The 13,723-nt window shown below is 44.2% G+C and overlaps 1 protein-coding gene across 1 annotated transcript in view; it reads left to right on the top strand.

The window, feature by feature from the left end:
• Window positions 1–13,723, top strand: part of LOC143283848 (short transient receptor potential channel 4-like) — a 133,943-nt gene that overhangs the window by 92,291 nt on the left and 27,929 nt on the right. The window contains exons 5-6 of the mRNA XM_076590224.1: window positions 812–1,046; window positions 6,504–6,647. Coding sequence (XP_076446339.1) covers window positions 812–1,046; window positions 6,504–6,647 — 379 coding nt within the window. The remainder of the gene's footprint in view (window positions 1–811; window positions 1,047–6,503; window positions 6,648–13,723) is intronic.

Below are 13,723 nucleotides of genomic sequence, written 5' to 3'. Positions count from 1 at the left end.
GCAACACGTGTCTGCACCAACAAGGAAACGGTCGATCAGCACGGACTGACGGCTGGTATAGTTCACACCAACAGCCTCTGACTTCACGGTCTTCCCGGACATTTCTCGCTCCATTAGACCTTGAGTGGTTGTCTGGACACTAGTGAATCGGATGATGATGATGATGATGATGATGATGATAATAACGAGGATACTTATGCAGCACACTATCTAGAAATCTGCTATAGGTGCTTTACAAAAACACTTTTGTTTACATAACACATTACATCAATCTTACGTACACACATCAGATTGTGACTAACAAACTAAACACACACACACTCACACACACACACACACACACACACACACACACACACACACACACACACACACACACACACTCCATACATACATTTTAACATAAATTTGTACATAGCAGCTACCCTTCACACATTCGCACACATGGGCACGCACAAACACACACACAAACAGACGCGTACGCTCGCGCGCACACACACACACACACACACACACACACACACACACACACACACACCTGCAAGCACCCCCACCAAACACACAATATGGCAAACTCCTTTCCCACCATAAAGCAATCGTTCGGAACCAGACCACACCAACACCAGCACAAATACGTACAGATCAACATGAAGAGCACGTCCTAGCGATCACATCACAGCAATGATCAGTACAATTTTTTTAAATACTATTTTTTACAATTAATCAGTAATGATAACCTTTGTTTCTTTCATTGTGTGTGTGTGTGTGTGTGTGTGTGTGTGTGTGTGTGTGTGTGTGTGTGTGTGTGCAGTTCGTGTCGCACCCCAACTGCCAACAGCTGCTGGCCTCGCTGTGGTACGACGGGCTGCCCGGGTTCCGGAGGCGGAGCCTGATGGCCAAGATGACCATCATCTTCTCCATCGCCTTCACCTTCCCCCTCCTCTCCATCGTCTACCTCATCGCCCCCACCAGCTCCCTGGGCCGCATCATCCGCAAGCCCTTCATCAAGTTCATCGTGCACCAGTCCTCCTACCTGTGCTTTCTCAGTGGGTCGCTTCTGCTTCTTCTTCTTCTTCTTCTTCTTTTCCATTCGTTTTCTTGTTCTTTACTCTTCTTCTTCTTCTTCTTCTTCTTCTTCTTCTTCTCTTTCTCCTTCTTATTTTCCATTCGTTTTCTTCTCCTTTTTTTGCTATTCTTCTATTCTTCTCTTTCTCCTTCTTCTTATTTTCCATTCGTTTTCTTTTTCTTTGCTATTCTTCTTCTTCTTCTTCTTCTTCTTCTTCTTCTTCTTCTTCTTCTTCTTCTTCTTCTCCTTCTCATTTTCCATTCGTTTTCGTTTTCTTTGCTCTTCTTCTTCTTCTTTCTTTCTTTCTTTTTTTCTTTCTTTCTTTTTTTATTATCATCATCATTGTCATAAATAAGTAGTAGTAATACGATTTATTTTCATAGATTAGTAGTAGTATTAGTAGTAATAGTAGCAGTAGATGTTAATGATGATGATGATGATTATCATTATCATTATTATCATCATCGTCGTCATCACCATCATCATCAGTAGTAGTAGTAGTAGTAGACAGGGGGTCATTACAGGCTAGTGTGGAATGACCCCCATATTCATGATGGGTTTGGAGGTGGAGGGGGGGGGGTTCGATGGAGGGGGAAGTGGGTAAAATCCAACAAAGGAAGTGGTGGGGGGGGGGGGGGGGGTCTGTTCTGTCCAGTTGAAGTTTACCCCAAGGAGATCAATGGAGACCCAGTCTACATAGAGCCCGTGGGGATGAATTTGCGCCAGTCGAACTTCACCCCCCGGGGTAAAAACCAAAGAGGGTCACGAACTGACCGCTACATCACCGGGATGGTGTTTTATTTGTTGTTGTTTTTTTGCAGGGTGGTGGTAGCAGTGGCAGTGTGTGTGAGTGAGTAAGAGGAGGTGAAATCTATTGACAGGGCCTGTCTCTCAGCTCGTACCACGTGCAGCTCGTTGAGGGGTAAATCGGCAACGCCCCCTGCTGTCCAATTGTCTCTTTGCCGAAGGATACTTGTCGCACTTCCGGTGCTCTTTGTTGCCATGAAGGCGGAGAGTTCTTCTCGGCAATGCCAGACATCAAGTTTGAAGTGTCCTCCTCTTCCGGGTTCTGTTCTCTTTCTCTCTCTCTCTCTCTCTCTCTCTCTCTCTCTCTCTCTCTCTCTCTCTCTGTGAGTGTGTGTGTATGTGTGTGTGTGTGTGTGTGTGTCTGTCTCTCTGTCTCTCTCTGTCTATCTGTCTCTGTGCTCTCTGTCTCTGTCTGTCTGTCTGTCTGTCTCTCTGCTCCGTCTCGCTCACATCTCTCTCTCTGTCTCTCTTTCTCTCTCTGTGTGTATCTGCTTTGTCTCGCTTTCTCCCCCCCCCCCCCCACCTCTCTCTCTCTCTCTCTCTCTCTCTCTCTCTCTCTCTCTCTCTGCTCTGTCTTGTTCTCGAAAAGCTTACAGAACGTTGTTTGAACTAGATAGTAGTATCTAGGGTATCAGATATACTGGGTATCAGATATACGTATTTGTTTATTTCAGTATGTTTTGGTGACGTTTGGTTGAACCAGGGTGTTGGTAACGTAAATGGATTTATCAATGTTTTAGGACATCGTCTGATTGATTGTCGACGGCAGAAATGGTATGACCATATTCAAGGTAGTAAAATATTTAACATGCATAGAATCTTTTGCAATACACATAATATAAAACAATATTTGATGATCAATATAGATAAACATTTAAGATATATAATGACACATTGGGTGTATCTGATTTGGCCGTACATTATTATAGATACAGAGAACACAGTGAAAGGGATCTGATTTGTCAGTTATGTAAAACAGTCATTGAAGATGAAATACATTTTATTTTATGCTGCCCGGCCCTCAGTCAGATTAGACTAAAGTTTATTCCATACAAGTATTACCATTATCCGTATACCTTTAAGTTAAGTTTTCTGATGTCTTCTACAAGGCAACATGACGCGCATAATTTATCACGTTTCTCATATAAAGCGTTCAAACTCAGGAGAAAATGCCAGTATGATTAGACTAAAGTTGTGTTTTTTTCCATACAAGTATTACCATTATCCGTATGCCTTTAAGTTAAGTTTTCTGATGTCTTCTACAAGACAACATGACGGGCATAATTTATCACGTTTCTCATATAAAGCGTTCAAACTCAGGAGAAATTGTAATCTCGTAGTATGTCATGAACTATTGTTTCTCATTTGAAGTGTTATTTTGTTGGAATCTTATTTTGATCTTAAATGTTTTGTAATAGTATTTTGTTCACTTTCCCCTTCATGGGGGCCCATGGCCAGATGAATAAACCATTCGCATTCCCAATCGCAATACAATCGCATTCTCTCTCTCTCTCTCTCTCTCTCTCTCTCTCTCTCTCTCTCTCTCTCTCTCTCTCTCAAGTTGCTACATTCGTCTCACCACCATCACCACCACACAAACACACACACACACACACACACACACACACGTACACCAGCACGCACATTCGCATTTCATTCTTTTTCACACCACTCTCCCAATCACACAGGTGCACGCATTAGCACTCGTCCACTCACACGCACGTACGCACTTGCGCGTGCATTCTGTGCACTTCGAAAACAAGTTTTGTTTTTTTGTTGCATTTTGGGTCGGTGCTGTTTTTGTTGTTGTTGTTTGTGTGTGTGTGTGTGTTTGTTGTTTTGTTGTTGTTTTTTTTTTTTGGGGGGGGGATGAGGGGGGCCGGCGGGGGGGGGGGTGTTGTTTTTTGGAGGGGGGTGGAGGGGGTTGGTTTGGTCGGGATGGAAGGAGCAGGGGGGAGGCTGATCTTTTCCCCGTTCAGGTGACTCCAGTGTCGTCTTCCATTTTTTGTCCAATGTGGAATGCCAGCTGAAAGTATCTGAACGATGTGTGGTGAACACAAAAGTTGTTGATCTCCACTTCTTCTTCTTCTTCTTCTTCTTCTCCTTCTTTTTCTTCTTCTTCTTCTTCTTCTTCTTCTTCTTCTTCTCCTTCTTCTTCTTCTCCTTCTTCTTCTTCTTCTTCTCCTTCTTCTCCTTCTTCTCCTTCTTCTTCTTCTTCTTCTTCTTCTTCTTCCTCTTCGGCTTCGTCGTCGTCTTCTTCTTCTTCCTTAATTCTTCCGTCTCACTCCTCCCCCTATGTCTTGGTCGTCTTCTCACTGCTTTTCTCCTGTTTCCTCCCCTTACCCCCCTCCCCCTCCCCCCTCTTCTTCCTTTACTTTCCTCTCTCTTCCTCTTCCACCCTCCCTCCTTCCTCACACCTTCACTCTCTCTGCCTTCCTCTTCTCTCCTTTTCTCGTTCTTAATTTCTTTTCTTATTTTCTTTCACTCTCCCCTCCGTTGACGTTTCTCCACCCCACCCCACCCCCACCCCCCTTTCATCTTTCACTCCCTCTATGTTTCTCCCCCTTCCCTTTCTTTTTCACTCACTCCTTTTTTGTCTCCCTCTTTTCTCGTTCTTCTTCCTTTGTCTCGCCCCCACGTCCCCACGTCCCCACGCCCCCTCCCCTTTCACTCCCTCTTTCTTTCTCCCCACCCCCCTCTTTTCTCTTTTACTCCCTCCCTTCTTGTCTCCCTCTTTTTTTTTGTCCTTCGTCAACACCCATCCCCTACTCCCCTCCTCTTTCACACCCTGTGTCTTTCATTCTGTCCCCCTTTCTTCCCTCCCTCCCTCCCTTCTTGTCCCCCTTCCCTCCTCCGCCGCCTGGAACGGCATGAATAGCGTATCAAACCAGAGGATAATCATGCGTCACACCAAGACAGCCACTTCCTATCCGTGTCGATCATGAAGAGAAAAAAAAATCTGATCTTCTACAGGCTACTGCATGTTTCTTTCTTTCTTTCTTTCCCGTAAGTCATTGATCCAGTTTCCATCCCGTCCTCTGACAGACGGGTCCGACACGTGGCCATTGTGGCCATTGTGGCCAGAGGGAGGACGAAGGGGTAGAGAGGAGGGGGATGGAGGGGGTGCGGTAGTGAAGGTTCTTTCCGCTAACCAGGTCCATGCATGTTGCTAATGGCATCCAGAAGGTTCTTCAGTTGCAGATGCAGTTTCAGCGAAACGAGGCGTCTGAGCGTGCCGACTGGTCCATATACAACTGTTAACAGAAAAAACAGGGGGACGGAGGGGGAGGGGAGGGAGCTAGGCAGGTGATCTGATCTCTAAATAAACCCAACGCCGCTGGTTACATCTTGAGATTTTTTTTATCATTATAAAATCTGTGAAGGGTTGAGGTTATTGGTAGAAAGACAATGCAAAAAGAATTACAGAACGGGATCGGTGACAGCGGAGAAAAAGGAATTTCTTTCTAACGCCAGTAACGCTAACCACTGGCGAACTGTACATTTTCATCATCAACAGATGTCTGAGAAAACATTTGGGACACTAGGTGGCCGGAACCACTATCAAAATAGTGATGCCGACCTGTGTGAAAGAACCATGGGTGTGGTGGTCGAGTTTCCTGAGTTCGACCTCCGGTTTCGTTGTACGTGGGTAAAGGGTGGACATTTTTCCGGTACCCCAGGTCACCATATGTGCAGACCTGTTAGTGCATGAGCCACCTTCGCCTGTATACGCATGCAGAAGATCAAACACGCACGTTAAAGATCATGTCCTCCATGTAACAAGAAACACCCAGCATGGACACGGCTGAAAACGGAGTATGGCTGCCTATATGGCGGGGTGAAAACGGTGATACACGTCAAAGTCCACTCGTACATTGGAGTTAACGTGGGAGTTGCATATTAAGTGAGCAGAAAAAAGAAGACGAAGAAGAATTTTCTGTTTTGGTTGAAGCAGACAATAAAGTATTTTGAATTGAATTAAAGTGGGAAAGGAACCGCCAGCCAGGAATCCAAATCGGTAACGGAGACGGATCGGCCACACCCTGTGCAAACCTGTGAACAGCATCACCAGACAGGCACGAGGAATGGAACCATCAAGAGAAAAGAAAAAGGTGTCAGACCACGGCAGACCTGGAGAAGATGCACGGAGGATGAGATGAAGGCAGCCGTACGGACATGGTCCCTTCTGAAAGAGGACAGCCCAGAATATCAGTTCGCTGGAGGAGTGCTGTTGTTGCCCTTCGCTCCTAAAGGAGATTACGGGAATAGACAAACAGAAATATAGAAGGTGAATGGTTTTAGAGAAAAACAGAGGGACCTTCTACCTTGCCAATGGCTTGGGGGCAAAAAAGAAGATTCCTGATCCTATATTGGCTGGGAAGAGATGGAGAAGGTTCACACAGGGGGTCATTGACTTGGAAGAAAACGATAATGTTCCTAGATGGAGCCATCGCCTTGGACGGAAAAGAGAATGCTATAATATGGAGCCATTGGCTTGGGTTGTTCCTATCTAAGGCCATAGCTCGAATCTTCATCCCCCCCTACCCCCACCTCCCTGTGGTCAATCGGTGACGCTGTCCATTTGGCCTCTGCTGCCTGTTGGTCACTGCCTGTTGTGTGGCTGTTGCAGTGTTGCTGATTCTGGTCTCACAGCGGGTGGAGATTGCCCGCATTGGCGGAGACGCCTCGGAGGTGGAGAAGGATAAGATCGACAGGGAGCTCCGTGGCTCGCCCGCCTCTCTCGTGGAGTGGATCATCCTCGCCTATGTCGCTGGTCAGTCTGGTTTGTCTGTGCACTTCTCTGTCAGTCCGTCTGTCTGTCTGTCTGTCTGGCTTTGTCTGTCTCACCTCTTCCTGTCTGTCTGTCTGTCTGTCTGTCTGTCTGTCTCTCTCTCTCTCTCTATATATATATATATATATGTATATATCTGTAAGAATATGTATGTGTGTGTGTGTGTGTGTGTGTATGCTCAGTCTCACTCTCATCTCTTTGTATATCTGTCAGTGTCTGTTTATCTGTATTATAATTTATATATATATATATATATATATATATATATATATATATATATATATATATATATATATATATATATACGTACTCTCCCCATACACGCATATTATTGGTAATGTTATGAAAAATGGCATTATCGTCGAAACGAAATTCATGATTACTTTTTTAACGATTTGTTTTCTGGTTGGTTGCACAATGATAAAATGTCAGGAAACCTAATTTCAAGAAATGTTAATCCATATATGTAGATGGGGCATTTGTAAGCAGATGTGATGTTGTTGATATGGATCAGTCAGCAGCTTAGACGCCTCCTTGAAACTGAAACTGAAAATCAGGCCATGAATCGAGAGCCAAGTCATTTGAAACTGAAGCTGAAAACTCGGGCAGGGAGCGGAGAACCAGGCCATAATGGAAGTTTGCGAAAGATGGCAAATGTCAGGGCAGCCAAGGGGGGAAAAGGGCGGATCAATTCAGCAGAAATGCTTCTTTGTCCTCAGCTTCCTCTGGATGGTCTGCAGAAGGGGTAGCAATGTGCTGCACGTCTTGTCCGAAAGGTCAGAACGAGAGAGAATGTCACAGCCTTTCTTTTTCCATTCCCTTCCTTGCCCTTGTTATCCCCGGTCTCTGCCCGCGGTTCTGGGCAACGATTGTACACTTTGCTGCAGTGCTCATGGTGGAGCAGGCCTTTAGAATGTTATCTGTGTGCACGCTGGGTCGACAGCTTCGATCGCCTGTAGACTTCAGATTTTCTGAAAGTCCCGAGAGTAAACACAGTCTTTTTGGTGAAAGAGCTTTCTCTTCGGTTGCCCTTTTTTTATGTGGAAGGAGCTCCCCTTCTCTGTCCCCTTTGCTCAATCCAATCCTGCCTTAAACATTTCTCACCAAAAAAGTGTTTATTCCAAAAAAGACATGTTTTCTTTCCTGAAACCTAGCATATTTTCCATTAACTAACCAATCATCAACCAGAAAAAGACGTGTAAACGTCACGACAACGTGATATCAACTAAGAAAACAGACAGACAAACAGAGGGGGGAGAGGCTGACATGGAAGAAAGCAGGGCCAGCATATAAAAGGTTCCACCTCACTGAAGGAACGGGCCAGAAGGTAACAGCACGGGGCCTACTTCCCAGTCAACGACCTGGCAAGCTCACGAGACTCGGGACTGATAACATCGATTCTTACAGATTCTGTCAGGGGTTGGGGAGGTGGGGGGGTAGACACAGAAACAGGGGAAGTTCTCAACCAGGATTCCCTGCAGATTCATTTGCATTTTTGTCCGCGGCAGTTCTTGCAGCAGATTAGGGCTTTTCCGAGTGAAGAGTTTACAAACTGCTGGAATTTCAAGTCTTCTGAGCTGCCCTTTTTCAGATAAACCAATTCTGTGTTACAGCAATCGATGGGGAACACTCGGTGTACAGTCAGATGGAAATACATCAAGTGTTGTGTTACATAAAATATGAACAAAGTGTACACATGCCTTTGTCTTACTTTGTTGTCACAGTAAGGTGAAAATACAACAGGTGCATTGTGACAGGAATGTCTGAACGAAGCACTGACAAGGTTCTGATTTATTTCGTTGTCACAGTCAGATAAAAGACAACAAGGTGTATTGTCACAGAAATGTCTGAACGAAGCACTGACAAGGTTCTGATTTATCTCGTTGTCACAGTCAAATAAAAGACAACAAGGTGTATTGTGACAGGAATGTCTGAACGAAGCACTGACAAGGTTCTGATTTATTTCGTTGTCACAGTCAGATAAAAGACAACAAGGTGTATTGTCACAGAAATGTCTGAACGAAGGTTCTGTGTTATTTCGTTGTCACAGTCTTGCTCCAGTTCTACACCAGTGAATGGCTGTTAACCCCACGTCATCTTTCTCTTTTCAGTCCACTTCCCTCTTTCGCTGTTGTCGATTTTTCACCCTCTTCACTTCTCCCCCCCCCCCCCCTTCCCCTCTCCGTGCCCCTCTATCCCTCCCTCATTCCCCTCCCCCCCCTCCCCCGCCCCCTCCCCCCAAGCCACCCTCCTTATGATTCCCCTGCCCCCACCTTCCGCCAATTCCCTATCCCGCACTCCCCACCCCCCTTCTCCATTTCCCCGTCACCCAGTTATTCTGTCAGGTGGCCGTGACTCGAGGGCTGCAGCCTGCCTGCATGGCTCGTTCGTGATTCTCCGAGGGTTGCTTCAGAGGTTTCACAAAATATGGATCTCCCTGAAAAGGGGGTTGCGCTGGGGTTGGGAGGAGGGGGTATAATTGTGTGTGTGTGTGTGTGTGTGTGTGTAGGGAGGTGGGGGGTAGAATCGTGAGGTGATGGCAATGAGGAAATGAAAGCGTAAACGACACACGAACTTTTTTCTTTCTTTCTTTAGGGGCCCAACGTTCTCTGTGTTTCTGTCAGTCTGAGCATCTCTCTCTCTCTCTCTCTCTCTCTCTCTCTCTCTCTCTCTGTCTGTCTCTGTCTCTCTCTCTCTCTCTCTGAGTATCTCTGTGTGTGTGTCTCTCTCTGTCTCTGTGTTTCTGTCTCTGTCTCTGTCTCTCACTCTGTCTCTCTCTCTGTCTCTCTCTCCCTATGTCTGTCTGTCTGTCTGTGATGACAGCTTCTTGTGTGTGTGTATGTGTGTGCGTGCGTGTGTGTGTGTGTGTGTGTGTGTGTGTGTGTTTCGGTTGTCAGCACTGTCTGCCTGTGTCTGTCCACTGTGAGGTCAGGAAAGAGATGGCTGTCTACATTGTGCTGTCAGGGCTGTCTGTCTGTGTCTGTCCACTGTGACGTCAGGGCTGTCTGTGTCTGTCCACTGTGACGTCAGGAAGGATATAGCTGTCTTCGTTGTGCTGTCAACAGCCAGGGAAAAAATCCACCGAGTGTTTTTCCCTGTTAAAAAAAAAAACACGCTGGGGGTGTTGTTTTTTTCTGTGGGACGTTTTTCCTCCCATGCCGGTCGAAAAGATAGCTACAGGTTCATTTTTCACCCAGGGGTTAGAGGGGTTCTTTCATTTGGCCTGCCGTTCAGCAGCCTGATTTACTGGTCTCTTTGGGACTTTTTCAGAAAATGTTTGGCTGTATTTCAAAGCAGACTGATATCAAATGATAAATCTTGTGATGACAGCTTCGTGTTGACCCTGACTCGCCTCTAGATTGTGCGTGCTATTTATTTCGTTTCTTTTAATGTTTTTATGATGTTTCATGATACACAATAGAGATGTATCACTCAGTACATCCAACTGAAAGGAAGACATGAAACAAGAGAGGCAAGGCCTTCAAGACTCACTTGTGATACACTTAAAAAAAAAAAATCTAATCGTTAAAATGTGTTCTGTATTTGTTATTATAAAGCTTCGCGTTTAAAAAAAGAAAAAAAGAAGAAAAAAAAGTCCTAACCAGATTCGAACCCCGCGTGTTCGGGTGAGAAGAAACTGCCTTATCCATTACACTATCATGGCTCCTTAACTGACGTTCTAAAATTTAACATTTGAACATACTTTTTTTTGAAGGGCGATAAATCAATTGCGGTATTCGCAGTGAGAATGCTGTTTAAATCATGTTATTCTGGTATATCTTGAGGATTCAAAAAATCTTTAAGGGCAATAAAAAAAAATTCTTTTTAATGGCTATCGCCGCCATCACACTGCAACATTTAGCCGTTTTCACTAGATCTAGATAGATGTACAAGTTTAGTTACACCCGCCGGGAATGTAGTACGACACGGTCGATTCAATTTCTCTTTTATGTTCATTCTAGTTTTAAAGTTGATAAGAAAATTTAGTATTTTGTTAAACTAATAACATGTAGAGCCAAGTACAAGTACTTCTAAACGTCGTAAGAAGTGAAAAGGACTTCATTTTGAGAAAAGTCAAGACCGGAAATTTTTTCGTTTCATCGCGATCAGTTCAAGGGTATTAACTCGCATGGTGTACAATTTTTAACTGTGAATTCCGACTGATTCTGTGGATATTTTTATGGCAATTTGGGGCATAATCGAATAAGTGATGAGGCGTTCACAAATCTTTCTCTGAATAAATATTTAACGGTCTCCTTCTCCAACTTTCCATCACATGTTATCGTGTATTGTCCATTGAATATAGAATTGAACGAACAGGTCAACAACTTGAAACAAAATGGCGTCGTTCGCGTTCGCGAAGAATATGAGCACGCGCTTTGAATGTGTATAAATATGTGTACGCAATTGATTTTTGCCCATGACCTTCAGGCTCAGACAACAGATCTGTAAAGTCCACTCGTCGTATTGATTTTAGTATTTTCCGAAAAAGACCACTTGGGCGAATGAACGTAGTGAAAGCCCTGTACACTGAGAGTAAAACACACAAGCTTTTTATGTATTGAGTATAATTTCAAAATGTAATGTTTAAGATGAGAAAGATCAGTTTAAAGCAAATTAAGTCCCCTAGCATTAATTACAGAGTAATTTCCCTTTTTTATTATCAGCACCAAAACGTTTGCAAAATAAATAAAACTTCCATGCTTAGCAAAAGAAGTTCCTGTTTGAACAAAAAATGATAATAATGACTGCTGCTCTTGTTGTTGTGTCAGAATATCAGATCAAAGTGCCAAGTTTAGAGAATACAAAAAATATAAATATAACAGTATATAATTAGGCTTCATTTTTTATTTTTTGTGCCCATCCCAGAGGTGCAATATTGTTTTAATCAAGATGACTGGAAAGAACTGAATTTTTCCTATTTTTATACCTAATTTGGTGTCAACTGACAAAGTATTTGCAGAAAAAAGACAATATTAAAGTTTACAACGAACACACACACACACACACACACACACACACACACACAACCGAACACCGGGTTAAAACATAGGCTCACTTTGTTTACACAAGTGAGTCAAAAAGGAACGACTGTATGATTTTAAACATAGAAATAATGTAGCGATTGATGTTTGGTTTGATTGAAGAAAAGTTCTGAAAAGTTACGAGATGTGCATACACAATGTACTTGCGTATAGTGTTGGTGCGCGCGCGCGCGCTCGTGTGTGTGTGTGTGTGTGTGTGTTTATGTGCGCGCGCGCGCGTGTGTGTGTGTGTGTGTGTGTGTGTCCCCATTTACATTTGTCAGTTATCCTTTTCATTCAGGTGTCCATGTTTTCTGCTCCCCATCATGTTTTGAGGTCTGCGTGTCTGTCCTGCCCCTCTGTCTGTCCACTGTGACGTCAGGAAAGAGATGTCTGTCTTCATTGTGCTGTCACGGCTGTCTGTGTCTGTCCACTGTGACGTCAGGAAAGAGATGTCTGTCTTCATTGTGCTGTCACGGCTGTCTGTGTCTGTCCACTGTGACGTCAGGAAAGAGATGTCTGTCTTCATTGTGCTGTCACGGCTGTCTGTGTCTGTCCACTGTGACGTCAGGAAAGAGATGTCTGCCTTCATTGTGCTGTCACGGCTGTCTGTGTCTGTCCACTGTGACGTCAGGAAAGAGATGTCTGCCTTCATTGTGCTGTCACGGCTGTCTGTGTCTGTCCACTGTGACGTCAGGAAAGAGATGTCTGTCTTCATTGTGCTGTCACGGCTGTCTGTGTCTGTCCACTGTGACGTCAGGAAAGAGATGTCTGTCTTCATTGTGCTGTCACGGCTGTCTGTGTCTGTCCACTGTGACGTCAGGAAAGAGATGTCTGTCTTCATTGTATTGTCAGGGCTGTCTGTGTCTGTCCACTGTGACGTCAGGAAAGAGATGTCTGTCTTCATTGTATTGTCAGGGCTGTCTGTGTCTGTCCACTGTGACGTCTGGAAAGATATGTCTGTCAGGGCTGTCTGTCTGTGTCTGTCCACTGTGACGTCAGGGTTGTCTGTGTCTGTCCACTGTGACGTCAGGGCTGTCAGTCTACGTCTGTCCACTGTGACGTCAGGGCTGTCTGTGTCTGTCCACGGTGACGTCAGGGCTGTCTGTCTGTGCCTGTCCACCGTTTCTCTCTTCACAGCAAACAGGCCGTTTGAAAGGAAAGCTGTTCATTTATCACCCACCATTTGGGGAACACTCTGATGTTGCTAAAAGGAAAGCCGTTAATTTTCTGACCAAGATTTAAGAGATTTGTTTATCTGCCATATGTCTGCCAGTTGTGTGCCTTAATTTTTCCCCTAAAATCTTTTGCTATTTTTCTAAAGGAAGAATGGTTTGTTTGTTTTTTTATCTGGTTGCAATTCTGATAATGGGGACGTCTTGCATTCTACAGATTGTGCAGTTTTGCAGATCGATCACTCTTGCTCGGCTCAGCCATCTGACTGAAAGAAAGAAATGTTACAGAGAGAATGCAATGGAATAAAGAAAGAAAATAATGTAGTAACTGAGTTATAAAAAAAATAATAATAAAAATAAAAAGGATAAAACATTTATGAAGGGCATAATTGTGCTTGAAATTCGGTGACTCGTGGATTTTCAATACATCACTTTTTCTACGTTAAGAAATAAACAAAACATGTGAATTGTGTATGGAGAGTTGAATGCATAAGCTACTGACGAATTTGGATATCGGTGCTTTCGGAATGACCTTTGGTAAACTCATTATAATTTAGTGAATACGTTACGAGTGGTGCATGTAACATTTTATTGCGCAATATACATTTCTGTTGGAATAGCACATTTTGAATTTGAGTTTGTGTGTACGTGTGTGTGTTTGAGAGGGAGAGGAAGAGAGTGTGCGCACTGTGTGTGTGTGTGTGTGTGTGTGTGTGTGTGTGTGTGTGTGTGTGTGTGCCCAATTACATTTGTCAGTTTGTCTTTTTCTTCATTCTTTCCTGTTCCGTTTCTTCCTAGGCAAATCAGATCACGCTCTGCATGTCTGTTCTGTCCCATGTCTGTCCACTGTGACGTCAGG

Source organism: Babylonia areolata, chromosome 7 (assembly GCF_041734735.1).
Source record: "Babylonia areolata isolate BAREFJ2019XMU chromosome 7, ASM4173473v1, whole genome shotgun sequence".
Classification (NCBI taxonomy): domain Eukaryota; kingdom Metazoa; phylum Mollusca; class Gastropoda; order Neogastropoda; family Buccinidae; genus Babylonia; species Babylonia areolata.
Note: the sequence above shows the minus strand (reverse complement) of the source record. Positions and strands in the feature narration are given on the sequence as shown.